This window comes from Tenrec ecaudatus, chromosome 16 (genome assembly GCF_050624435.1).
Source record: "Tenrec ecaudatus isolate mTenEca1 chromosome 16, mTenEca1.hap1, whole genome shotgun sequence".
NCBI lineage: Eukaryota > Metazoa > Chordata > Mammalia > Afrosoricida > Tenrecidae > Tenrec > Tenrec ecaudatus.
The window spans coordinates 69,932,658-69,959,223 of record NC_134545.1 but is presented as its reverse complement, the minus strand read 5'-3'; the positions used below and the strand labels follow the sequence as shown (position 1 = coordinate 69,959,223).

The window sequence follows — 26,566 nt, the reverse complement described above, 5'->3', positions numbered from 1 at the left end:
ACAAGGATCCCTGATAGTGGGCATAGTGGGTTGCCATTTGGGCTGCTAGCCTCAAGGTCAGCAGTTTGAAACCACCATGTACTCAGGAGAAATATCAGACTTTCTACTCCTATAAAGAGTTACAGCCTCAAAACTCAAAGGGGGAGTTCTACTCTGTCCTATGAGGCCACTGTGCATCGAGTTCTACAAAATGCCTCTAGGTTTGAGGTTCTTTGGTAGGTAATCTTCACATTGTCCTTCACGTGCACTAAATAATGTTGTCCCAGGTGCTCCTGTAGGTGAAGAATATGGGATCCAATCCACATTTTGCAGGCAAGCTCAGAGTAATGCATGTACGTTTCCCTAGACCACACAGTTGTTGGAGGAACCATTGTTATTGCCCATACCCGTGGACATTTAATGGGAAGCCCTTTCTCTTGTGTTGGCCTCTACAACTTCACAGAGCTTTAGCACCAGTAACAACATCAACCACCTCAAAACCAACCAAGTGTTACTTCATTATCGCCTGTACAGCTTGGCTTCTATTTACTTATTTTTATTCTACAACCCAAGACACTGAAGTAGATTTAATTCTAGACAGTGAGAAAATTAGCTGTTCTTCACCTGTGTTTCTCTCAAAACGTCAGCGACCTCGCCCCGTTTCGACATCGTTTGCAGCTCTCTGAAACGACACCGCGTCTGCAGGGAACTAGCCATCAGTGCAGCCTGATGGAAAGCTAAACGCTTTCCGCTGTGGCTTCACACCTCAGGGACGCGGAGCTTCCCGGCCGTACGCACTTGGTCATGCCCTTAAACCTTCTGTGCTGCCGTTTCCTCCACTCTCCAATGAGGCTGCTAAGAACCTTTCTCTCTCAGGGTAACAAGGATTGAATGGCTTAAAAGCCGCACTGCAAGAATGACGTCCAGGCTTTTATTGTTGCCAGTGCTGTGATGATTGGAAATGGTCCGGTGATAGCGATCGTTATCCTCTCTACCTCCACCGGAGTACAGGGTGAGTGAGGAGGGACTGCGTTTCCTGCTTTCTCTCCTCATGCTAGGCCAAATCCTGACAGCACAAGCATTTCTCCACGATGGGAAATGAGTCCAAGGTCTTCAAGTGACCTTCAATGATCGCTTCTATTCAATTTCCCCCAAGCCATGAAAGCTTTCTCACTTTTGGATCTGTCATGAGTGGAAACGGGTAACGGTTTTCAATCTTCCCCACGCCGCACCTTTGTACACATGAAACAGTCTGCACCTGTTTAGCCATTTCGATTCCAAATTGTGTAGCCCCACCTCGTACCCTCTCAGTAGAAAACCGTTGGCAGTGCGTACATGCTGAATCACATCCAGTTACTCCTTCAGCGCTGGCACTCCAGAAGGGCATAATAAGGGCTTGGCTCTTGCCCACTGGATAATAAAGATTCTCTCTCGCTCCTCCCCTGCAGCAAACCAGGGCAGAAATCCTACAGTCAGATTGCCCAGCGGAGAGGAATGTGCCAGCAAGTTGCCAGCGCCCTATTACCCACCCTCCCCCGACCAACTACATTTGTGTCAGAGTCAATGTGGTGAATATACTGAAAGACACCTTATTATCTCCAGCCTGGAAGGCTGTATAATAAACCAACTGAGAGAGCAAATAGAGACTGAGAGATGATTAAGCAAGAAATTAAGTGATGAACCCATTCCTCAGTCAACAGAATTTAGTTCCATCATTACGAAAGACAAACAGCTTAGCTGTAAAGGGAACACCCCTTTGCAGAGCTTCCTTCCGCCAAGTGGCTCAGCAGTGAAACCCAATAGCGGTCGTGCTGCTGCTGTGCCCGCGGGGAAGCCTGAACAAACCCTGTTTCACTGAGCCCTCGTGTCCCCTATCACTGTAGGGATCAGGGATCCAACACGAATTTAAAATTCAGAGATTCATTTTGGCCCAGCCTTCCCCCACACTCACCTGACCCCAAAATACTAATGGAGCATCAATAGAGACAGTAACAATCGACTCCTAAGAGTTCTAATCACAAGGCAAGTTCAAAACAGAAATGAGAGATTGTAAATCTGCTTCTTTGACATATGGAGATAAAGGCAGGCAGGCATTAATTCATTTTGTTAACTATAGAGTTTGTTTACTCGTGTATGTACACTGATGAATGAATTACAATTTATATTAGCTGAATGATGTAAATAAAGCAGGTGGAACTGTGACTTAAAAAACATTATGGTATAGAAATGTTATTTATTGGTTACCTATTGAACTAATGCTTTTAACAAAATTTGCTTGATGAGCTTTTAAAAATAGTTTTATTGTGATATAATCTACATATCATCATATGATTCATAGTTCAACCATATGCTTTTCATCAAAATATTGGAAATAGCATGCTACCTAAAGGTAAAATGTTCATTTCTTCTCCAAAACTGGTCAGGAGCTTAGAAATACCATAAACCCACAAGACCCTCCTTATGTCCTCTGGAGACTAAGATTGTGGTAATTAGCCAGTCTATCCAAAAGTTAACATTTTACATTTAACCCTGTGAGATAATGGACACACTACATTTAGCAAAACATCCCATTTTTTAATGGCCAAAGTTGTCTGTGTGTGTGTGCGTGTGTGTGTGTGTGTGTGAGTGAGTGAACTAGAAATAGCGGATCTAACTCCTGTCCTCAAGTACTTCCTATCTTCTTCTAAGAAAGAAAATAAGGTTAGCACATGAAAAATAGCAAATAGAACCTTGTAGGAAATATTGCATCGCATTCAGAATTACACAGGAGGGACTCCCCCCAGTGTTTTAGAGAGAGCTCACTTGGAGTTGTTCTAATAAAAGAAGGCATGAGAGGGCACGGAACTAGAGCCATGGCCTGGAGAATGGGCTAGGATTTGAAAGAGCAGATGGGAAAAGGTCATTCGCAGCAGAGGTTACAAAATAGAAGGCCACGTGTTTTCACAGGATACCAAATAGACTGGCCTGTCAAAAATTTAAGTTTGCAAGGGTACAGTGACCATACATCTTAGATCACGCATCAGTAGCGCACAGCTACGTTATTTCTTTAACAAGGTGAGACCTGCAAAGAGGAAGAGGTGTTTGGGCATTAGGTCACGTGCTGAAAGTGTTTAAACACAGACTCAGCTCAGACCTTCCATCCATGAAATAAAAAAGCGCGCACTCTGAAGTGAAGAGCTGGGCTATTTTTAGGTGGTGGTGCTCCCAAAATAATCACCACAATTCCTCCTCTGAATAAGGTACTAGACTCTGTCAGTGCCAGGGTGCTGTCCACAGCCCTGGAGACATCATGGAGACACTTTCAAGGAGGCTACCCTCCCATGAGAGAGAACACCACCACGATGGACCCTCGTGATGTCAAAATAACCATGTCCTTCGAAACAAAAGGAAAATGGTTTATCTTACTTTCTGGGGCAGGGGAGAGGGGCAGAGTTAGGGAAAAAAAGACAAAAACAATCTCCGTGTTTGAGTCTAGTTCATCAGCTGTATGCATGTAATTTATGGCTAAGTCACGCTGTCCCTCATTTGACTATCTCCTATCACCATTGACATACAACTTGGCAATGCTGCGTGAGCATTGAGCTAATGAGGCCAGGGCTTGTGTGAGCCAGGTGATTGTTTCAATCTCAGCACTCCATCCATCACCCTTGCAAGTTTACGGTCAGAGTCAAGTAGATCATCATCACTCAACAAACAAGGGAAAGCAAAGAGAAGCACTAGATGGTTTCCACCATGACCTATGACTCCGTATTTACATGAACAAAGCAAATTGACTATTTAACATGATTGTTGGAGGGAGCAAAAAATAAGGAAACACTTGTTGAGGTTACTTAACGACATTTAAATTGCATTTACATATGTACAAAATCTTATGAGGCATTTAAACTACAAACACTACCAGGAGGAAGAAATTAGCCTTTTCTGATGTCAGAAGAGTTTTCTACTGGTGAAGTGTGAGCAAAGAACGTATGGCAGGGCACTTCCAGAAGTTCATGGAAAATTAAATTAAAAGACAATAGAATTTTCCCATAAACTTTTTGAAGCCCCCCGCAGATTAAGAGCTGATGGGTAATTATTTGATCAGAATTCATGTACTATCTGTTTAAAGAGGTATAGTTACTTCATTCTTCATAGGTATCTCAAAAATATTACTTGAATGGAAAGCTTTTCATAAATCCATCTGGTCAGTGTCAGAAATCAAATTGAATTGTGATATGTGATTTCTTGTTTCAGTTTATTTTAAATGTCTATAAAGTCAATAAAAGCAAGAAATTGTCCATTGTCAACAAAGTTTAAACTCTGGCTAAATGAAAGTTTAGGTTATTAATATGCTTCAGGAATTTGAAAAAGTAGAATTATATAAAGTATTTAATAAATTGAAAATATTTGGGGAAAATTTCAAAGCTGATGCAAGCAGTACTTCATTACATGAAGAAATTACAAATGAAAGCCAAAGTTTTGGTTAGGAGAAAAGATCTGTTTGATTGTTTGAAAGTGGAATATCATCTAATGAGTACCACAGGTTATAAAATCATGCAAATATCAATCTTATAATAATTACTACAAAATAGATAAAGTTTATTTACAGGCACTGTAGGAAAGTCAGTTATAGTAAAATCACATATTTTGGCAATCAACCTTTAATCAATGTATTTGATGTAGCTAAATTGATGCCAATTCTTTATTATAGGAAATCACAAGTGTTCCATGATTTGCTCGTGATCTCTGGAAAGCAGTCCAGAGTTTTATGTAACTAAAAATAGAAAGCCATGACATTCTTTTCCTGACATTTCTCCCAATTGAAAGTACATTTTAAAAAAATTAAAAGTAGCTCTACTTGTCTCTTGATCAATTTGAATTTAATAAGATAGAATGTATTGATCTTTCTTGTCATTAAACTTCAGAACTGAATTAACAACTGAAAGCGAGTAACACAACGAATGGAAATTATGGTGAGGGTTTCAGGTGATTGTGGGAAGAAAGCAGAGATGGAAAGAAGAGAGAGAATCTTGAAAATCACATTTGAAGTTGGAAAGAGAAACATTCTAATAAAACCGAAAATGAGCTACTCTTCTGAGTGCCTTTGTTATTTCTGAACATGGCACATCCGACCACATATTCAAATATCTTAGTTCTTTTCTAAGGACCAAGAAGTTAATATGTTCATGCAGTCTTCACCATGAAATGGAATCACCTTACAGTAGCATCATGCCTCTTTGCCTCATGACTAGAATGCTCCCTGACATTGGCTGCTCTGTTAATGCTTAACCTACTGTGTAAGGTTTCTGTCCTATTCAGACGGGTATCTCTTAGGCTATAACAAGTTCTTCGTTTCCCTTGTGTGGCCTATGGTACAAACTAGATGCTGTGATTTCTGCTTAGGTTTTGGACTAACAGGGTGTGGACAAGGGTATGGTTTTACTCTGTACTGCAGAGAGAAAGTTGAGGGACTAAATTATGAGTTCCTGGCAGGGGAAAAGAAAATTTTAATGAGAATTTCAAAAACATTGCATCTGATATTTCCTGGACAAGTAGGGACGCATCATGTTGTTGTTGTGAGGTGTCATCACAACAGCCCTGACTCATGGCCGCCTGAATGAGAGTCATTGTAGCCCGGCCCTGTGCCATCCCCGTGGTCATTGGTATATTTAAGTCCATGGTTGGGGTCACTGACTATTTTTTTGAGTGACTTCTGTCTTAGAAGGAGCCCTGGTGGCACAGTGGTTGTGCGTTGAGCTGCGTGCTATAAGATTGGCTGTTCAAAACCACTCAGGGAGAAAGATGGGGTGCTCTACTCCCATAAAGAGTTACAGTTTAAGAAACACACAGGTCTACCTTGTCCTACTGAGTCACTATGAGTTGGCATTGACTTGATGGCTGTGAGTTTGGTTTGGTTGTTAAGAAATGTTGTGGGATAAAATTAAAAACATTTCTAGAAAATATTCTTTTGTGCATATTTAAGGTTTTCGCTTGCTTACATAATTGTATAAAGCCAGGTCCTATTGAGCAGGTGAACTTTTTGGGTATGTAATGTCAAAAAGCTTTATTCAGAGTAATAAAATTGTTTTTTCATTCCCTGAGAAAGTAAGCCTTTCTTAAATTCAGAAATTCGCATTCCTTATTTTTCATCCAGTAGAATGGAAAAGCTTATTTAAAAGCAGATTAAATTATGAATGTTAGTAAAAAAATTGCAGTTTATTTTATTTTTCTTTAAATTGCAGTTTATAAGTATCCATTTTAATTGGAATTCCCACACAGTAGTAATGATATTAATTCTCAAAAGAATCGGTGTTGACTCTTAACCCAAGATTTTCCTTGCAGAGTGAACCATCAGTTCCCTTAAGCCTCCTTTGCACCTTGTGGGCTGCTCTCTTTCTGCTCTCTGACCCAAGCTAAGGCCAAGTATGTGCTCGGGTGTTTCCATAACCTCTACTGTAATGAACATTCTGTTTAAACACGTACTTTCATGTCAAATGTTGGATTCGCAGAATTTTCCAGTGAAGCTAGGTCCTTAGAGATGCACTAGTGAGGGCTCTTGTGGGCAAGAAGTGACCTGAGGTTTTTGACTTGTCATAGACTTCTTAGGGAAAGGCCCCAACTATAATGCAGGTTTCCGTGCCTCGGAGCCTTTTAAAGGCCGCACGATGGACTTCGTTGTAGGGCTTGAGATTCCTGAAGGAAATGCAATGAGGAAATAGCCCTTGCTGGAACACACAAAGTGCGGGTTGGACCACAACATACAAGTCTTCTCCATAATGATGAGTCTCATGATATTAAAAGTTTTTAAAAGATTATTTGCAAAAGTGTTTTAATTTTAATATAGTTCCGAAGGTATTTTTTTACCAAAATGATGGGAATTTACTTATAACAAAAGATACTTTTGAAATATTAGTGACACAGTTAAATAGATGGATGTATGCACAGTAAGGACCAGTAACAGCCAGGGATAGTGTGCCAGGTCTCACTTATCCATGATCCATGACTACTGTCATGATGATGGTTCCCATCAGGCAGATGTCAACTATAGCTCTACCTTCTCTCCTTCTTCACCTGATGATACTGACACCAACCATCCCTCTCACAGTACTCCTCTGCTCTAGTGGGTCAATAATCCGTCCAGTGGCCCATCAGTATTTATTCTAGCTTGCTCATGATCAGTAAGACATATTTCAACCACTCAGATTGCTTGGGGCACTGCTTGTAGTAGGTGCCGGGACTTGGCAGGGACCTGCATACCTGCATGAGTCTCAATAGGCCTCACCCTACCATTGCTACCACGAGTCCACTTGGATGTCCCACATTCTTGTATCAAAATCCATTTTATCGCAAAAGAAATATCCATTTCAGCATGTCTTCCATTACTGAAACACATAGTATCAATAAAAGAAAACAAAAAATGAAACACAAAATAATTTGGCCATGAAAGACTTAACCCTGCTGTGACCATAACCCTTATCCCCATAGCCATCCTTCTTACTAAGTACAGGGAATAAGATGTAGTTGGAACCAAGTCTTTTCAAAGCAATTGTCTCAGCCAGAAAGAAAGCAAGGGTTTATTTATATGCGACCAGTCACTGTATCTTCAAAGCTGTTTGAAATGCTGGTGGCATTGCCTCTCATCACACAAATATCACTTGGGCACCTGCTGGAGGCTGGAAGTTAAAAACTTGTCAAAATCTTTGTCAGAAGGGCCCACATTAAGATTCACTTTGCCCAAGGAGATCCATTCATTCAAATGTCAATACAATGCCTCCCATTGAAGTAAAGTTTTACAAAAGGAACCTTTCCCAATTCTAACTTTTGAAATAGCTCATAACATTTTAAGTGCAAAAGTATAAAATTAACATATTGAGTGTGCAATCTCTGGTTCATTTTTCCTTTTAGGAATTTAGAGAGTCAAGCCCATGCGCGACAGATGTCTGCAGCCTTTGAGAAGTAGCTTTAGAATCTTTATTTATCCCCTTGGTAGCACTGAGGTAGAGGAGAGAGTGACAGGGACAAAATGGTGTTCGGTCCATGCTAGAGCATATTTTAAAGGAATGACTTTGACCAGAGTACTATTATATTAAGATGCACCTAGTGATAAAAAGCAAATTGAAGTTATTTGGTGGCCACCCCTGACCACCTCCAGCTACACAGGGAGAAGGACACTCGAACTCCACATCTCCCCAAGTATGATTGGATTGGCAGAAGTCAACCATCTCTCTACCTTCCACCCTTCTTTAACCTCTTCTGAGAATGAGGGGGGTTGAGGCAGAGACCCAAACCCCATCTCTAGACAATGGAACAGCCCCTCACAGAAGGATCACAAGGAAGGGATGAGTCAATCAGGTTACAGTATAGCATCGATGAAACATACAATATTCCTCTGGTTCTGTGAGGCTTCCTTAGGCCCCCACAATCATGACCCCAGTCCTGCCTTTCCGTTCTGGTTAGACCGGAGCATGTACCGTGGTACAGATAAGAGTTCACGACACACAGAATCCAGATCAATCTCCAAGGAACAGAAATGGGAGTAGCAATACCAGAAAGGTAGTGGGAAGGTGGGGGAAGGACAAAAGAAGGGGGGACCATTCCCGATGATCGACGAATAATGCCCTCGCCACCCCCACCCTCATCCCCACCCCAGGAATGAACAAAAAAAACTTGGGTGAAGGGAGACTGCAGTTGATGCAAGATATGAAAAATAACTGTAATTTATAATGTATCAAGGGGTCACAAGGGTGGGAGGGTGGAGAGGGATGGAAAAAAGAGGAGCTGATTATCAAGGGCTCAAATATAAAGTAAATGTTTAGAAAATGATGATGGCAACATATGTATGAATATGTTTGATACAATTGATATATGGATCATTATAAGAGCCCCAAATAAAATGATCTTAAAAAAGAAGACTATAGATATGAGAAATATCAAATAATTTCACTTGACTGCTCTAACATTATTTCCTTGGTTTAGCTAACATGTAGCACTTTGCTTGAGGTAGTTGTTACTAGCTGTTCTGGAGTAAACCTCCCACTCAGTGATTCCGTGCAGGACAGCACTAAATGCTGCCTGGCACTACGCTAACCCCATCACTGGTTACACAGCTGTATGGTTTTCACTGGTTGGATTTCAGAAGTAGCTATCCGGGCCTTTGTTCCTAGTGCTTAGTCCAGAAGCTCTGCTGAAACCTGTTCAGCGTCATAGAAACACACAAGTCTCCACTCACAGATAGTACCTGCAGTGGCCTTATTGAACCAAGCTTTCTTGTGTGAACAGCAAGACTTCTACCAAAACCTCTGCCATCAAGTCATTATAAAATAATAGTGACCATATAGGCCTGAAAACTTAGGGTTTCCAGTGCCGAAGTATTTATAAAAGCAGATCGTTACATCTTTCTCCCATGGAACTGCTGGTGGATTTGAACTGCTGGCCGTTTGGATACCATCCTAGTACTCAATCACTGCGCTACCATGGCTTCTTATTTGCAGACATTTTTATTCCATTTGCCCAGAAATCTATGAGGTTCTTGTTGCTGTTCGGTGCCATCGAGTCTGTTTGAACTCATAGAGGCCTGATGTGTAACAGATCAAAACACTGCCCAGTCCTGCACCAGCCCCACAATTGGTCTGAGGTTTGAGCCCGTTGTTTCAGCCACTACGCCGAACCGTCTTGTGAAAGGCCTTCCTCCTTTCCACTGCTCCTCTCCCTTACCACGCACGGTGTCTTTCTCTAGGAATGGGTCTTTCATGACAATGTGTCCAAAGTGTGTGAGATGAAGTCTCATCAGCCTTGCTTCTAAGGAGCATTTTGGCTGTACTTCGTCCAAGACATGTTTATTTGTTCGTTTGGCAGTCCATGGTACATTGAGTATTCTTCTCCAGCAGCAGGATTCAAATGCATGGAGTCTTCTTCAGTGTCCTTATTCAAAGGCCAACTTTCACATGCATACGAGCTCATTGAAAACACCATGCACACCTTAGTCCCCAAAGTAACATCTTTGCTTTTCAACACTTTTTCAGCAGATTTACCCAATGCAATGTGTCATTTTAATCCCGTCACTATTACCTCCCTCCATGAGTACTGATTGTGGATCCAAGCAAGGCAAGATCCTTGACAAGTTCCATCTTTTGCCCATTTGTCCTCTTGGTCCAGTTGGGAGCTCTCTGGTTTTCTTTACAGTTAGCTGTAATCACAGGGAAGAACGTAATCCGTAATCTTCAGCAGTAAGTACTTCAAGTTCTCCTTACTTTGCGCAAACAAGGTTGTGTCATCTACATACTGCATGCTATTAATAAGCATTCCTAAATCCTGTTGGATGCGTGCTTCATTTAATCCAGCTTTTCTGATGATTTTCTCAGCATACAGATTGAATAAGTATGGTATGTTAGTCTGGGTAGACTGGAGAAACAAATACATGGACACTCAGGTGCATAAGAAAGAGCTTTATATACAAAATCAATTGAATATCGAGAAAACATCCCAGTCCAGATCAAGTCCATAAGTCTGATATTAGCCCATATGTCCAATACCAATCCATAAATTCTTCTTCATACTCATGCAGCACATGCAATGATGCCAAATGCAGGAAGATCACAGGCCCGTGGGTGGAAAATCTTGTGGATCCTGTGGGAGTGGAAGCATCTCAGGGATGGTAGGGGTCTCCACATGGCTCCGTCAGCTCCAGGGATTTAGCGTAGCTCTATGTATCTTCCCAACAGGAATGTCTCCAAGGGAGTGAGCCTGTGTCCTGCCTCCAGTGAGCTATTTATCTCCTTAGTCCTTCCAAATGAGGTCATCAAGCTGAAGCCTGGTTGACAGGCTAAACTGAACCCTTCACTCTTAAGTCTCAAACTGACAACAGATTATGTAACCACCACATATGGTGAGAGGATACAACTCTGACACACACCTTTCCTGATTGTAATCCATCCAGTAGCTCCTTGTGCTGCTCACACAACTGCCTCTTTTGTAGGTTGTCCATGAGTAAAGTTAGGCGTCCTGGCATTCCCATTCTTCTCAAGTCTGCGCACAGGCTGTTATAATCCAATCTTTGCCATTTGCCCTTTGGATCTTTCAATATTGCAACTGGAACCTTGAAATATATATATTAGTTATTTCAGTTTAAGATTTGATGGGCATGTTCTTCCTTTTTTAGATTTCTAACTCTACGAAGGGAGAAGCAAACAGTTTCTTAATCTGTAATATGTGGATACTCCTCATAGTTTTCTAGTTCTCTGTGCAAAGGTCTAGCATTAGAAATTTCATGAGGAGTATCCATATATTACAGATGAAAAACAACTGAAGCAAAAAGTGTTTGTGTAGCTGAGCCAAGATTACCGGCCAACAAATGGTTGTGTTTTGTGCAGTCTGTCAAGCGTCAGGCCTCACACTCGTGACCAGTATGTGCGCCTTTACACGTAGAGAGCATAGGGTACCCTGAAAAGGAAGACAAGCCAGGAGAGCATGCTTGATCAACCAGGCTGACGCTCCTGGCAAGACAAAGGAACTGATATTGTTATTTGGTGTTACACACCCTCCCTCCAGGCAGCTCAGACTCATAGCATCCCTATATATAACCGAAGGAAACCCTGCCCAGTCTATGCCATCCTAGCAATTCTTATATTTGAACCATTGTTGCAGGTGCGAAAGAAAGAAAGAAGCCACTCCTATTCTGCGAGTCAATTTCCATTCAGCAATTCTATAGGACAGAGCAGATCTGCCCTGTAGGGTTTCCCAGGAGGTAATCTTTAGGGAAGTAGTCTGCCTTTGATTTCTCCCACTGAGCAGCCACTGGGGATAGAACCGCACACCATTTGATTAGCAGCTGAACTTCTAACCACTGTGCCACCAGGGCTCCTTGACTGGAAAGGAGAAGAGAATGTATGCATGTGGAAGTGAAGCGCCATCCCTTTCCTGCTGTCCCTGCTCTCTGTCCACACGCAATGCCCGTTGCTCTGCTGTAGCTCACCTGTTGCAACACAGTGATAAAATCACAATCATCTGAAATTCTACCTTTGGTCCAAGTCGACTTGCTACAATTAATTTGTCCAGCAGGAAAAAGATAAAAAAACATTTAAATTTCACCATAAATATTTTCTGGGATTGGTTTTGTAGAAATACTCTTTCGGGAAAGGGGACATTTCTGTTTAGAGGGGTTGAAAATGTCTTAGAAAGAAATAGTCATGAAAGAGTGAACAGTCTCATGGTCTTTATATCCATGGTATTCTGGTGAAATGAATTCCACTTAGCTGGACCCACTTCAAAAGTAAGACAATTAAGAAATAACAGTTATAATTTAATTAGACTTAATTATTTTTGCTCTCCATGAAAGTGAGACACACTAATTGCATAAAAAATGAAACAAGTCAAATAGTAAAAAGAGGTGAAAATTGACTAACATCTCTATTAAGGGAGCACTAACACCTTGGTGAGTAATCTTGTAGTTGTTTGTTCATCAATTAATTTCTAGAGCTGGAATATGAGCACGCTGTTTACGAGAAGATATTGTGTATGAATTCTGACTTGTACACTGTAGTTTTGATTCATGAACAAGTAGTCCCCAAGTTATGAATATTCAACTTACTTACAAACTGTAGGTATGGGTGAACCCCATACAGCCCATTATTATAAAAAGTTGAGGTGCATGCTATGGTTCATAATAGCAAACGGATGCTACTTGGTAGCATGTGTCAAGCATTATTATTGTGCTTTGTATTTGCTGTATTAATATGCTAAAGATGTCAGTGTATTTGGAAGTGTTTTCTTTAATTTCTTATGTATAGAAAGATGCTTTATATACTTCATACAAGTACAAACATTTGAGTAGCTGACAAGAGAAATTCTGGCTAACTGTTCCAATCCACATACAACTCTCATTAAAGTCAGATTTAGAAGAACTCATTTGTAATATGGAGACTGCCTGTAAACATTTTGGTTAGTAATGGTTTATGTAATTATAAATGTTCATTTTTCCAGTTTACTTTTTAAAGAAAAATACATACACAACCTATTTTCCAAAGTTTCTACTAATAGACAGTTTCACAATTTCACCAATTTAAATAATATTGAGGTGAACATATGGAAGAGATTTGCTTCAAAAGGCTCTTAAAAACAAAGTAGAAAATACCACTGTGTTAGTCTGGGTTGACTAGGGAAACAAATCCAGGGATATTCATATGTGTATACGAAAGAGTCTTATATCAAAGAGTACTTGTATATTAAGAAACCATCCCAGACCAGACCAGATCAAGTTCATGAGTCCGATATTAGCCCATATATCTGATAACAGTCTGTAAATTCCCCTTCAGACTCACACAACACATGCAGTGATGCTGAATGCAAGTAGATCACAGGCCAGTGCATGGGTATTCTTGTGGATCCAGTGGTGGTGGAAGCATCTCAGCGCTGGAAGGGGTCTCCATGGGGCTCCTTCAACTCCAGGGCACAGGCTTCATGAGCGTAACTCCATGTGTACCAGACAGTGTGTGTGTCCCACCTCCAGGGAGGAAGACAGGTGTTCCCAGAATCTTCAGGAGAAGGCCATGCCCACACAGAGGCCTCATTGGCAGTGATCTGATTGACAGGCTAGACTCCACCCCTTCACATGTTGACAGATTATGCAACTGCCACAGACCACCCTTTTTCAACTTAACATTCTCACACAACTCTTTAGTCAGACATAATTTTTAGCAAAACAATAATAAAATCATATCTGTACCTAACAGGATAAAAGTAAAATGCATACGATTCAATATGTGCCATCCTTATTTAAGCATAATATTCTATAAATGGACAAAACAATAGTCTATGCTTAACAGTTGCAGTTAAGGTAACAATTATCCCTTAATCTTTTTTTAAAAAACATTTTATTAGGGGCTCATACAACTCTTATCACAATCCATACATATACATACATCAATTGTATAAAGCACATCTGTACATTCTTTGCCCTAATCATTTTCAAAGCATTTGCTCTCCACTTAAGCCCTTTGCATCAGGTTCTCTTTTTTCCCCTCCCTCCCTACTCCCCCCTCCCTCATGAGCCCTTGATAATTTATAAATTATTATTTTGTCATATCTTGCCCTGTCCAGCCTCTCCCTTCACCCCCTTTTCTGTTGTCCGTCCCTCAGGGAGGAGGTCACATGTAGATCCTTGTAATCGGTTCCCCCTTTCCAATCCACTCACCCTCTACTCTCCCAGTATCGCCCCTCACACCCCTGGTCCTAAAGGAATCATCCACCCTGAATTACCTGTACCTCCAGCTCCTATATTCACCAGTGTACAACCTCTGCTCTATCCAGACTTGCAAGGTAGAATTTGGATCGTGGTAGTTGTGGGCGAGGGGGTGGGGGGGTGAAGCATTTAGGAACTGGAGGAAAGCTGTATTCTTCATCGGTGCTACATCGCACCCTGACTGACTCATCGCCTCCCCTAGACCCCTCTGTGAGGGGATCTCCAGTGGCCAACAAATGGGCTTTGGGTCTCCACTCTGCACTTCCCCCTTCATTCACTGTGGTAAGATTTTTTTTATATATTCACTCACCTACGAAAGTTTGTAAACCAGTCACTTAATCCACCCAATGTTGGGTGTACAAATTCTATAGAGGCCACTTCTTAATCCACCAATGTTGGGTGTAAAAATTCTATAGAGGCCACTTCTTAATCCACCAATGTTGGGTGTACAAATTCTATAGAGGCCACTTACATCATCCCTGTCCTCTGATGAGACAATCACGTTCTTTGATGTGAAGAATCTTCATTTCAGTTGGAACCTTATGAGTCTCCATCCATTAGCAAAGTAAAATCAGGACAGGCTGTCCATAAAGTTAGCAGCAATATGGACCAGTTCACAGGGTCAAAAATCTTCTCTTCATCTGATCAGGTTCTGGTCAACTTAATGTGGGTTGCCTCACTTAGCCTCACCAAGTTGCCCATTGGTCACCTCGCCTTTAAACCATGGGGACTGTCACAAATTCTTAGCAACCTTAGTCCCCTTGTACTAGGTTGTGAACTTCAGATTCGTCAACCCGCTTGCGTCTTCTCCTCTAGTCCCTGGGAACCAGGTCCACGGGTGTCAGTGGCCAGACTCAACCTTTCTCTTTATTACTGCATTTCTCACATGTCCATTCAACAAGTGGATCCAGGTGATTACCTAGCAAGCAAGCATTTGAACCTGCCCCCAGGCTCCCTTAACAGTTCAGTCCTAGAGCAGAGAGTTCCTTCCATGTCCCAAATGTTTCCAGCCTCAGGCACAAGTCACTAGTTCAAAATTTTAAAACCAAAGAATTCATTTTTTCTTCAATCTGCCAGCAGCTCGCTAGGCAAATCTCCTCCCCTGTGAACGCCCTGAGCGCTCAAGACATTGGCTGGGGCGTCCTTTTAGATCCTCCTTCTAGGCGTGTCCTAATCCATTTAAATTCCAATCTAATGGCTGAAGGTAAGTAGCCTTACAAACTCTCTATTTTACTTCCCAATAATCATTTCTATCGACCATTATATCAATAACAATAGGCAGAAGAAAACAGTATAAACCTATAGAGCCAGATCCTAAACGCAATCTTAAAACAACCAAATTAAGGAAAAAAAACCCAAAAAACAACCAAATTATATCATTATCTAAACGTACTCCATATGGCCATAGGCCTCTGGCTGCATTGCCTCAAGCCAGGGTGGGACCTTCTGTCAGCCGTTTCGATCTGTTAGCTGTTTTCACTAAGCAGCATGGTATCAGAGGAATTCAAGAGGCAGTTTTGCCACCTGAGCTCAAGATTCACATCAATCCCAATCATTTCCAACATTTCAGATAGGCTTAATCAAAGACAATTTCTGGTAATCAAAACCTTAAATTTCCACATTCTTTCCAGGAAACAACCCAGTAAACTGCATGGACATATCTGGCCTCTGCATAGCCAAAGAAGAAAAACTACCATGAGACAGAGGTCAAGTAGGCATTCAATCTCTATCTTTAGGATTTGTTTCTCTAATACCCCACTCCCAAGGTACCATAACATTTTACTCTGGGTTGACTAGAGAAACAAATCATAAAGATGGAGCCAGAGCTCTGGAGCTGGAGGAGCCACATGAAGACTCCTTCCAGCACTGAGATGCTTCTACCACCACTGGATCCACAAGATTTTCCACCCACTGGCCAGTTATCTTCTTTTATCCAGTGTCATATGCATTGCATGAGTCTGAGGAGGAATTTATAGATTGGTATCAGATCTATGGGTTAATATTAGACTCATAGACTTGATCTGGACTGGGCTGGGATTTTTTTTAATATATAATTACTCTTTGATATAAAGCTCTCTCTTACATATATATGTCTGTCCATGAATTTATTTCTCTAGTCTACCCAGATTAACACAACCACCCTTGAGTCCATTCTGACTCATTGTGACCAACATGAGGTTTCCAAGGGTTGTAAGTAATTATGGAAGCAGGTTGCCTCATCTTTCTTCCAAGAGTCACTGGTGGGTTTGAACTGCAGCCTTTGATATTCGCAGCCCAGCACTTAGCTGACAGTGCCACCATGGAGTGATCTTTAGCATAACAAGCAATTCTTAGTGAGTTTACTGGAACCAGTGGTCCTCAGATACTCTGAGGTATTGTTAGAGGTCTGAGCTCTGATGGATCTTCGGTATTCCTGTCTGATTTAGCAGTGGAAAGTCTGACTGAGGTCTGTGCTCTAGGGAAGTAGCCAAGGAGTTACTACAAAGTGTAAAGAAGGGACCTATTCTCTATAACTTTTACCCACCTCTCATTGGCAACAGCTATTTGCCACCAATCCACTGGCATCACCCTCTTCCTTAACCCCCCCTCCAACCCCACATCATCCTTCAACTTTTCCTTGTGACATTCAAACATTCAGATACCACGAATTACTGACCACACTTTGTGGCCCTGAAGTATGTCTAAGAACATGGCAGTGAGACGCTTCTCCCAAGTCACCCATCTATGGTATGTAAAGGTGAGCAATACTCATAATGCACCCATGATACAACTTGTCCCATAGGTAGTCTATGAGGCATCAGTTTATGGATCTATAAAACCTTGACCACTGTGTTCTTAGTTTATTTCATACTCAGAGAATCAAAGCAGCATATGCTGGAAATAGTTTGGGCCCAAAATACCCGAGCATGAGACCTGTTCTATTTCTTTCTAGCTCGGTAGCCTTGGGCAAGATTCAAGCCTTCCTGGTCATCCTCATTTGCTCTTAGGAAAAATGAGTGTGTGTGTGTGTGTGTGTGTGTGTGTGTGTGTGTGTGTGTGTGTATGAAAATAGCATTGCAGTGGGTTTCTGGGAAGACAAAGTGAGAAAACTCTTTTGCAACCCAGCATGTGACACTTTATGAACTCTCATGACACTGCACACTGTTGTTGATGAGGAGGAGGCCTTTGTAAGGAGTGCCTTTCTGCTGCCATCCAACATTGCATTTGGCACTAAATAAAACAATCTCTGTGGACGTGCCGAGCACTTAGGCGTTTAATAAGAGCTGCATGCCATTTCTTTCTCACCATCCCTTGATGGTATAGTTACAAGGGCAAGCCAAACAATATTACTACTAGGTTCTAGTGTAATCTGGCTTGGTTTATTCCAAACAAAATGTCATTAAGCGTGTATTTGACATAAGAGGATGGCTAAAGACGTGTTCTCTCATAAATACACTTGCCCGGGTCTCCTTCGAATGTCTTCCAAACGGACCTGCAAAGAGTGGCTCCAGGAAGCACCTGCGGGTCAGCTGTATCCAGTGTGCAGAGGTCAGCTCAGCAAAGGATTGCATTTTGGGGACATTCCACAGGAGTAATCTTGGTATATTTTCTTAAAGACCACAGGACAGTTGTCAGAGATTATTAGGAAGATGTTTTAAAATAATTGAAACTGCATTGGTAAGAAAAAGACCAGGGAAGTAGCCTGAAAACATTTTTTTCTATCATAAAAATGCACCTGCACAATCTTCTAGAATAACAAGGGCTGCTGTCTAAGGATTGTATTGGCAAACCTTACCCCATCCACGCGACAGCCCTGATCTTGCACACTCGAACTTGTTTTGCTCCCCAAATTCAAAGACCATTGTAAGTGAGCATAATTTAAGTCTAGTATATCCAAGCTGCCATTGTTTTATGACCTAAAATTTCAAAAGTACATACTTTGGGGGGGAAGAGTGAGAGAGAGTGAAACACCATAAATGTGGACAGTACTAGATAAACGGTAGGTCCCTAGACAATAGATTCACATTTTGATAATTGAGTTCAATAAAGGTTTCTATGATTTACTGGCAAGACCTTGTAACTTGCCCTCACAATCCCTTGGCTCTTCCTAATTTACAGTTCACTATTATTTAAGGAATGACACCCCGGTGGCATTAGATTAAGTATTGGGCTTACATTAGAACCCACCATTAACTCCGTGAGAGAAAAAGAGGGAAATCTGGCTCTGTAAGCATGTACTTACTGCTTTGGAACCCGAGAGAGGGCAGGTTGAATCTGTCATCAGAATCTACTCCATGGTGCTGTGTCTTGTTATTAAAGATGCAGTTGCTGTTGTGAAGTGCCACCTAGTAAGTTCCAACTCTAAGGAACACTCTGTTCCAGCCTTGCACCAACCACACGATGGTTCTTATGCTTTAGCCCATTATTGCAGCTACTACGTCAACCCATCTTGTTGAGGGTCTTCCTCTTTTCCCTGCCCCTCTACGTTGCCAAGCACGATGCCCTCCTCCAGGGACTGGTCCCTCCTGACCACATGTCCACAGTATGTGAAACAGAGTGTCACCATCCTTGTCTCCAAGGATCATTCTGGCTGTACTTCTTCCAAGACAGATTGCTTTGTTCTTTTAGGGCAATCCAGGGTACTTTCACTATTGTTCACCAGCACCATAATTCAAAATGCATCGAGTAGGGAATGTTCTTTCAGTTAACACATTGGATATAGTACAATCAAAAACAACAAAACCACAACAAAAATCTTGGTGCTGGTATTACTGGAATGAACTGGCTATTATAGTAGAACTGATAAATACACCTGGAATTGTACACTGTATTAATTGGAAGGAAATTAAAGGGTTACAAAATGGAAAAAGAATTAAGACCAAAGGAATCAAAATCAAGAGGTAATTGAACCTGATAACTAGTTTATAGGCAAGGGAATGTTATCTCTGAGGTACTTTCATAAATCAAGTAGACTGTATGACTAATTATAGCACATCCTATTAATTTACCCTGGGAACATGTGGGGTGTCTTCAAAGACTGTTTTAGGAAAAGTGGAATATTTCCAAAAATGTTTTTCAAGTCCTCTATAAAAGCGCCTACCTACATTTCCTCCTCTGACAAGGCTCAAGATCCCCTGGGGACCACTGTGTCTGACTAATTGTATCAAAATCCCTGTTACTTCAAGAGCAATTTTATTCCACTTCACTTGAAAGGCCTTCCATTACTGAAAACTCATGGTTTCAAGAAGAGCAAAACGTTCAAAGCAGGAAGTAATTTGGTCTTGAAAGATGAAGAAAGCATCTTGTAAACATCACCGCACCAAACTCACAGCCACTGAGTCGATTCTGACTCATAGCGACTCCAACTAGGATTTGCAAGACAGCAGATTGCCTGGCCTGTTCTCCCATGGAGTGGAGGGTGGAATCACAGCACGGTGCTCACCAGGCAGCACCACCAGAGATGGACCTGAAGGACTGACCCACCGTCAGCTGTCCATTGCTGTTTCCTGTACAGTGGTGACGTTGTCAGGCGCCAATGAGTTGGCTCTGACTCTGAGGGCACAGTGGTAGTCCCCCAAGACAGTGTCTTCCTTTCGTGTATAATTAGGAGCACGTTGGGAAAGAAGAAAACGAGCAACTCTTACAAGTTGTTCTTATTGTTGCTTTTCCGTTTTTTTCCCCAATACACTCAAGAGTCTACGGTGAGCACTGGAACAGACTGGTACACAGCAAAACCATCAGCTCTAATGTAGCTTTTGAAGTGATAAATCTTTATGCCATGTTTTACTGTTTCTTTAGTCCATTTAGTCAACAGATAGTCAATGAGCATTTACTGTTAGCCAGGCACAGAGAACACGACAGCTCTGATTTTAGGGAGTTTGTAATTATGTGTAGACTGATGTGAGAGGAGACTCATTAGGAAGCATTTAAGCACTGACCTTAAGGTAGTGAGGGGTGAGGCCCGAGCACATCTCGGGGAGCTTGTTCTGGCTGAGGGACAGCGCCTGCCAATGGCCTGAGCCGGGGACTTGCTCAAGGAACAATACAGGGACTGGTGTGACTGAAGCAAAGAGGAAAGAGCAGCAAGTCCATGTGACGTCAGGAGTCTCTGTGGTGTTAGACCTTGGAGACGCTGACAGGGGCTTTGTCTGTATCGTGAGTGAAACGGAGAATAGCTAGCGGTTCCTAGCACAATGTCATGCCCTGACTGGCCTTGGTAAAGCAGTGTTTGAACTAATAATCTACATAGAAGAGATTGGTCGGAGGGGCCGAAGGGGCAAGTGGAGAAACTTTCAATGAATGCTCATCTGTGGCTAGTCCCATCTAAGATCACAACAGTTCTGTGTGGTGCTAGCCTATCAGCAAAAACTGAGCCTCGGAGAAAGTAAGGACCCCCAAATTACAGAGACTTAGTGGAGTTAGGATTCAAGCCCAAATCCAGTGATCCAAAGGGCCATGTTCCTAACTCCTATCCTACTCACAGTTAGAACTCTGAAGAGAATAATCTTAGCATCAGTGGTGGGAAGGACTTAGGAGTCCTCAGTGAATCTAACTGAGTTAGACTTGAACGAGGAAATGTGATGTTATGCCTCTTCGCTGACACAACTCATTTTCATACCATCTCTCCTATCTGTTCAGACCTCTTGTTGAAATGAGTTTTCAAATTTTGTGTTTTATCATGAACTACGCCTGAACGTATTTGTGTTACACGAATCTGTTATCTTAAAGTTTCACAGAGGAAAGGGCCTTCGGCTGTTAAAGATGTTTTCAAATATCCATTTTCTCCTCCAACCTGTCAGACAGATTCACAAGTGCTGGCTGCAAACCAAGCTCCATTTATTTGAAGTGTCCTCATGTTCCCTCGTAAGGAACTCGCCACATTAATAACCCCCTAGATTGAATCCAGTCTGCATATGTGTGCGTGAACACGACACTCACAGACTTTTCTATCCCTGAAGACTCAGTACCCAACTCAGAAATACAAGAAGGTCAGCTAAAGTTCATCTGGAAAGCAGAGACTTCTCATGATTTCTCCAATGCTTGCTTCCATTTGCCCTGAATGATGGGAACTGTTGTCTCTTGGCTTGAGGATTCTGCTGCTCAAGAGCACTTGGTGGTAACTCCCTTATATTGCCATTAAGTGATTACCTTTACTATCTTTCTTCCTTTTCCTGCAAGTCACCTTGTTGAAATAAGGAAGTCAAACCAGAACGCGAGAGGGGGCTGAGGAATAACCCTTACAGGGCACTCCAGGGCCATTGGTTGACCGGTGGGACTGCAACATAGGCGTGGCTGCATTGGTGAATTTCTGGTGGTGTTAGATGCCGTCAGGGTCGTTCCAACTTGTAGTGACACTGTGTACCATAGAAGGAAACGCTGCCCGGCCCTGCGTCATTCTCTCAATTGTTGCTCTCTTGGTGACTTCCAGCTGAGTTTAACCCCATGCTGAGAAGTCGATTCTGACTTGCATAGTCCAGATGGGTCTCCATTGGCTGCTGTTCCAGAGGTAGCTATCCAGGCCTGACTTCTTAGACTCCTCTGCGTGGACTAACGTTTTTTGCATCACCTAAGCTCAGCTTCAAAACCAAAACATCTGCTGCCAGTGAGTCAACTCCCATGCATAGGGACCTATTGGACAGGGGAGAACTTCCCCTTTGTGCTTATGAGACTGTGGATCTGCACAAGAGCAGACAGCTCTTCGTCTTTCTTTTGGATTTAAACGGCCAGCCTTACAGTTAGCAGCTCAGTGCATGGCTCACGCCACAACCGGCGCTCTTCAAACTCAGTTCAGGAGTACCCATTTAGTACAACTAAAGAGTAAAGTGGAGATCGGTGAAGAATAAACACACCTTGCAAGTTTGGGAAGGAAAAAAAGGTTTTAAAGACTCGCGAAAAATAATAGTTTTTCTTTTTTAACTGAGGGAAAGGAGCTAAAGGGAGCAGAAAGAAGAGTGTATATTTCCGCTGTCGCAGCAATGACACAAATCTGGCACCGAGCCTCCCAGCAATTGAAATAAATGCCTGTGGTTCAAGACTGAAGAACAGCAAAAGGACGCATCGGATCTTCCCTTTTACTGCACTTGCCTGGAGAAGAAATGAGCTCTTATTTCTGTATCTTTTATTAAAAGGGAAACGGTAGAACACACTCAAACACAGTATGGAAAGTTAACTTCAACAATGGATGGAGACTCACATACCCTTTCCGTCCACTTACTCAAAGCTCACTGTCACTGAGTTGATGCCAACTCCTTCCTAGTGGCCCTGTAAGAGGGACGAACTGCCCCTGCTTCGCGGACTGTCAGTCTCTATGGGAGTAGAAAGCTTCATCTTTTCCTATCGGGAAGCAGGTGATTTTGAACTGCAGATCTTGTAGTTAGCTGCACGATGCATAATCACTACACTACCAGAGTGCCTGCCTACTGAACCAAGCGAACAGAAAATTAATTTGGAATCTAGCCAGCTGAAATGTATCTGATCTGGTGGAAAGAGATTGGACGACAGTGATGAAGCCCAGATCTCAAACCCAAGGATTTATTGTGTGGCCTCTGTGATGCGTGCGTGTCAGTTAAGTGCTCCACACACCTGTTAATTTGGGGAGCAGAGTGAGCTCTGTTATATTAACTCTAGGAGCATATTTTTTATCCCACTCACTCCTTTCTACCTTTCTTTAGGTCCAGTTGAAAAGTGAAGAAACCAAAACGTTTGCTATGAAGATCCTCAAGAAACGACACATCGTGGACACCAGACAGCAGGAGCACATCCGGTCGGAGAAGCAGATCATGCAGGGTGCTCACTCCGACTTCATCGTCAGGTAAAGGCTCTGCCCCCGGGGTGACGACCCAACTCCAAGTGGCAAGTCAACCACAAGGCCTCTGCCACATGTGCACACTGTTACACACTTTAGTCACACACAAAAATACCTTTCTAAATCAGATCTTAGTGAAGTCTTCTTCAATTGAAAAAGCAGAGGAAGAAAATTCTAAAGCTTATATTCTGTTATTGCGCACTCAGGCCCCCCTGGAGAATCACATTCTCTGAAAACAATACATTTTTTTCTAAAAGAGGTATGAGAATTTTTTATATTCCATTTTCATGCTGTTATTCCAAGTTGACTCAGATTAAAGGACAAATATTAGAAATCCAACTATTTATTTAACCTGTCATTATTTGAAGATTAAAAATAAAATGGTTGCTGACCATTTTACCTCTGCAGTTTGAAAGCAGTCCACGCACGGTCAAAGGATACTGGAGACTGGGGCTGGTTTCTAAGAAGTTTTCTAACTGCTTTGCTGGTAGTACTTGCTGAAAATAAGCCAAACTTAGGTGTTTATCACCCAAACTTCATACATACCTATATTTACAAAGTGCAATCTATTTTATATCTCTGTACACTTGCATGCTTTTAATACGTAAATATTATTCGAGTTTCTGCTTCATCAGGAACAAAATTAGAGTCAGAGGGCTTCTAATAAACACTCTTTGTCCATAATCACCGGAATAATCCATTAAAGGGGGAGACAAAGACAATGGTGTGCTAGTATTCCGGATCCTCTTCCCTGTCCATGGACTTAGATCTCTCTCCTTCTGATACAATTTCAGTTTTGGAAAATGAAGACTAAGAGTGTATTCTGGGAAGGCAAAACATTGCCATGCTTCCAAAGAGAACCATGCTTATAGCCTTTATTTCTTGCTTGCACCTTATAGACTATACAGAACATTCAAGGACAGCAAATACTTGTACATGTTGATGGAGGCTTGCCTAGGTGGAGAACTCTGGACCATACTCAGGGATAGGTAAGAGAATTGAGAAATTTCTGTTTTATCTCTGAAGAGGTTATTGGCTATGATGATCTGTATAAAAATCATATGTTATAAAATATAAAATTGCATATTTACACACACTTATATTTTAAACTGTAAGCACTGGGCACAATTCGTTGCACACATTTGACCATCATAGACACTGACTACAGTCTGTCATGCAGGAGACAAATTTATCCTGCAATTAAACATGGTAGCTGGCAAGGTATATACACAGGCCTTAATCTAGCATGGGTATCAAATTCACCCAACTATATATCTGGAATTTGATTCACTACTTTAGTAAGAGGAGAAATATAGATAGTGTTGCTTTATAGTTATAATTGAGATGATCAGTTTTTATTTGTTCCGTTTCTTCTCCATAGGCGGGCAGTCTGCCTTTCCCAATACTGAGAATTTTTTTCCCAAAGTAACTTTTTCCTGTGCCTTTCTGTTTCTCTCCAGCTTCAAAATAATCAGGTTTATGGTCATACATGACAGCCTCTACCTAGTTTTAAAAATGAACTCAGTTATAAGCAGCATATTATGTATTAGTCTGATGTGATCTACTTCTCTTTGCCATCCAGAGCAAAGAAATTTTGTTTAGTTTTTTGTGTGTGTGTGTGTGTGTGTGTCTGTTTTCATTATTGGAAAATCATTGTGTCGGATTTGTCTTATCTAATGTGTATAACTAGAAAACTGTCTTTCAAATTTTATTTGAATTTAAAATGTTTTTCAAATTTAAAAACCCTAAGTGTGAAAATGTCTTTAAGAGTGACACGTGTGCCACAGTTGGTTTTCCTATGGAATGATCATTCAAAAGCCATGTTTGTTGAGTTTTGCGTCCATCTGTGGATGGCTCCGTTTTCCATATTTGTGCCAGCCCGCATATCAAGATCTCCTTCATTGGGTGACATCTTTCTGAAATTTAACTCTCTGGAAAATGGATGTTCCCAGAGAGAGTCATGTGATTTGGGGCAGTGTGTCACTTTGTGGATCTCTAAGGCGAGTCCCCGTGGCCGTTTCCGGGCTGTGGGTTTACCGCTGGTGTTTCTGACTGTGGCCCTAATTGCAGGGTCATCTCATTGTATAACAGGTCTTCCTTCCGGGTCTTCTTTTTAAATTTTTTCTGAACTTGTATAAATCAGTTGACCCCAGACTATCCTATTACATGAATGTAATGTTTCCTTGTTTAAATGTAAGATCCTTATGTGTCCATGCAAGTTGGTAATTGCTGTCTGTGAATATTTCAATATTAATGATATGCCAGATGTTGGGACAGCAATTTGAGATTATGGTAAGTAACAAAATAAATGTAACTTCCCAGATTGCTAGATATTGACCTAAGTTGTATGTAGAAACCCCATGAAAGTGGAAGTCTGTGTAAGGCAGAGGCTTGTCAGAAAGGAAAGCTTAAATGTTTTCCACAAGTCGAATTGGTAGGGAAGTGGTCAGATGCACCCTGTCAGAGAAGGAGACTTGTGAGACCCGAAAAACACAGCAGCCACATTGAAATCTGGCTCTCGCAGGCTTTCCTCTATTGTGACCTGAGCTAATAGTTCACTTTTTATTTTATGAACATTCTATTCCATAGTTTGTCAACACACTTTTCCTGTTTTCTAATTCAATAAAAGGAGATTTACTCTTGGAAGTCAATGTAAATACCATGGGCCACAGAATACTAGTGGCACCCGTTAAATATAAAAAATTCACTTGACTCCTTCCCTCAAGCCGACCACAGACTAATAGGAATGGCAATGGTGAGAGATGTCCGCCTAACGTCTGCTCTGAGGCCTCCTTTGTTCACGGGCGTCATTTTTCAAGTGATCATGTGAAAGCAATCGCTTATGTTTTTCCTTATTCATGCGCCTCCTACTTGATTCAGTTTGTGTTTTCTTACTCCTAAATGCCACGCAAGTATTCCACGGAGCGTGTCTGTAGACTGTGTCAGAGCAGTGGAAAGCTGCCATCCACGAGGCCCTTCTCTTGTGAGAAGTGGATAGAGGGAAAACATCAGGAGATGTTCACTTCTCTCCCTCCACCAGGTCACTGCTTTCTTTTCCCTCTATCTGATCATCCTTGAGAGGCATTCGGATGGCTCAGCGCCTAAGTGCTCAACTGCTAGCTGAAAGGACAAGGGATCAAACCTACCAGCCGCTCTGAGGGATGAGATGGCCATCCGCGTCAGTACACACCGCCCCCTTGGATGCCCAATGAGCCAGTTCTATGTCTTATAGAGTCACCAGGAGTCATGAGCAACAAACAGCCATGCTTTCGTTTTCATCGGTACACAGTTGCTCAGTCATCCCAATGCTATGAAAAGACATGATCTGAGCCTTATTGGCTGCCTGATTCATCCGAAAGACCTACAGATGCTGCAATTTCACTGAAAGAACAATGAAGTTCTTGTCTATAAAATTTCCTCCGGATCATCATCCCCTGCCAGCTGTTTGTTTTTTTAAAATGCATTTACTTTTATTGCTTTCACACCTTTTATCTTTTGCACTATTTTTTTCTGGTCAAGATATTACTGGGAGATAAGTATGGCTTTGGAGATTGAGGTTCCAACGAAAATCACCACTGATGAGCTTT

The 26,566-nt window shown here is 41.8% G+C and overlaps 1 protein-coding gene across 2 annotated transcripts in view; it reads left to right on the top strand.

The window, feature by feature from the left end:
* PRKG1 (protein kinase cGMP-dependent 1) overlaps positions 1-26,566 on the top strand; it is a 1,325,949-nt gene that overhangs the window by 1,278,315 nt on the left and 21,068 nt on the right. For both annotated transcript variants that reach the window (XM_075534995.1, XM_075534994.1), the window contains exons 11-12: positions 22,846-22,985; positions 23,879-23,968. In XM_075534995.1, coding sequence (XP_075391110.1) covers positions 22,846-22,985; positions 23,879-23,968 — 230 coding nt within the window. The remainder of the gene's footprint in view (positions 1-22,845; positions 22,986-23,878; positions 23,969-26,566) is intronic.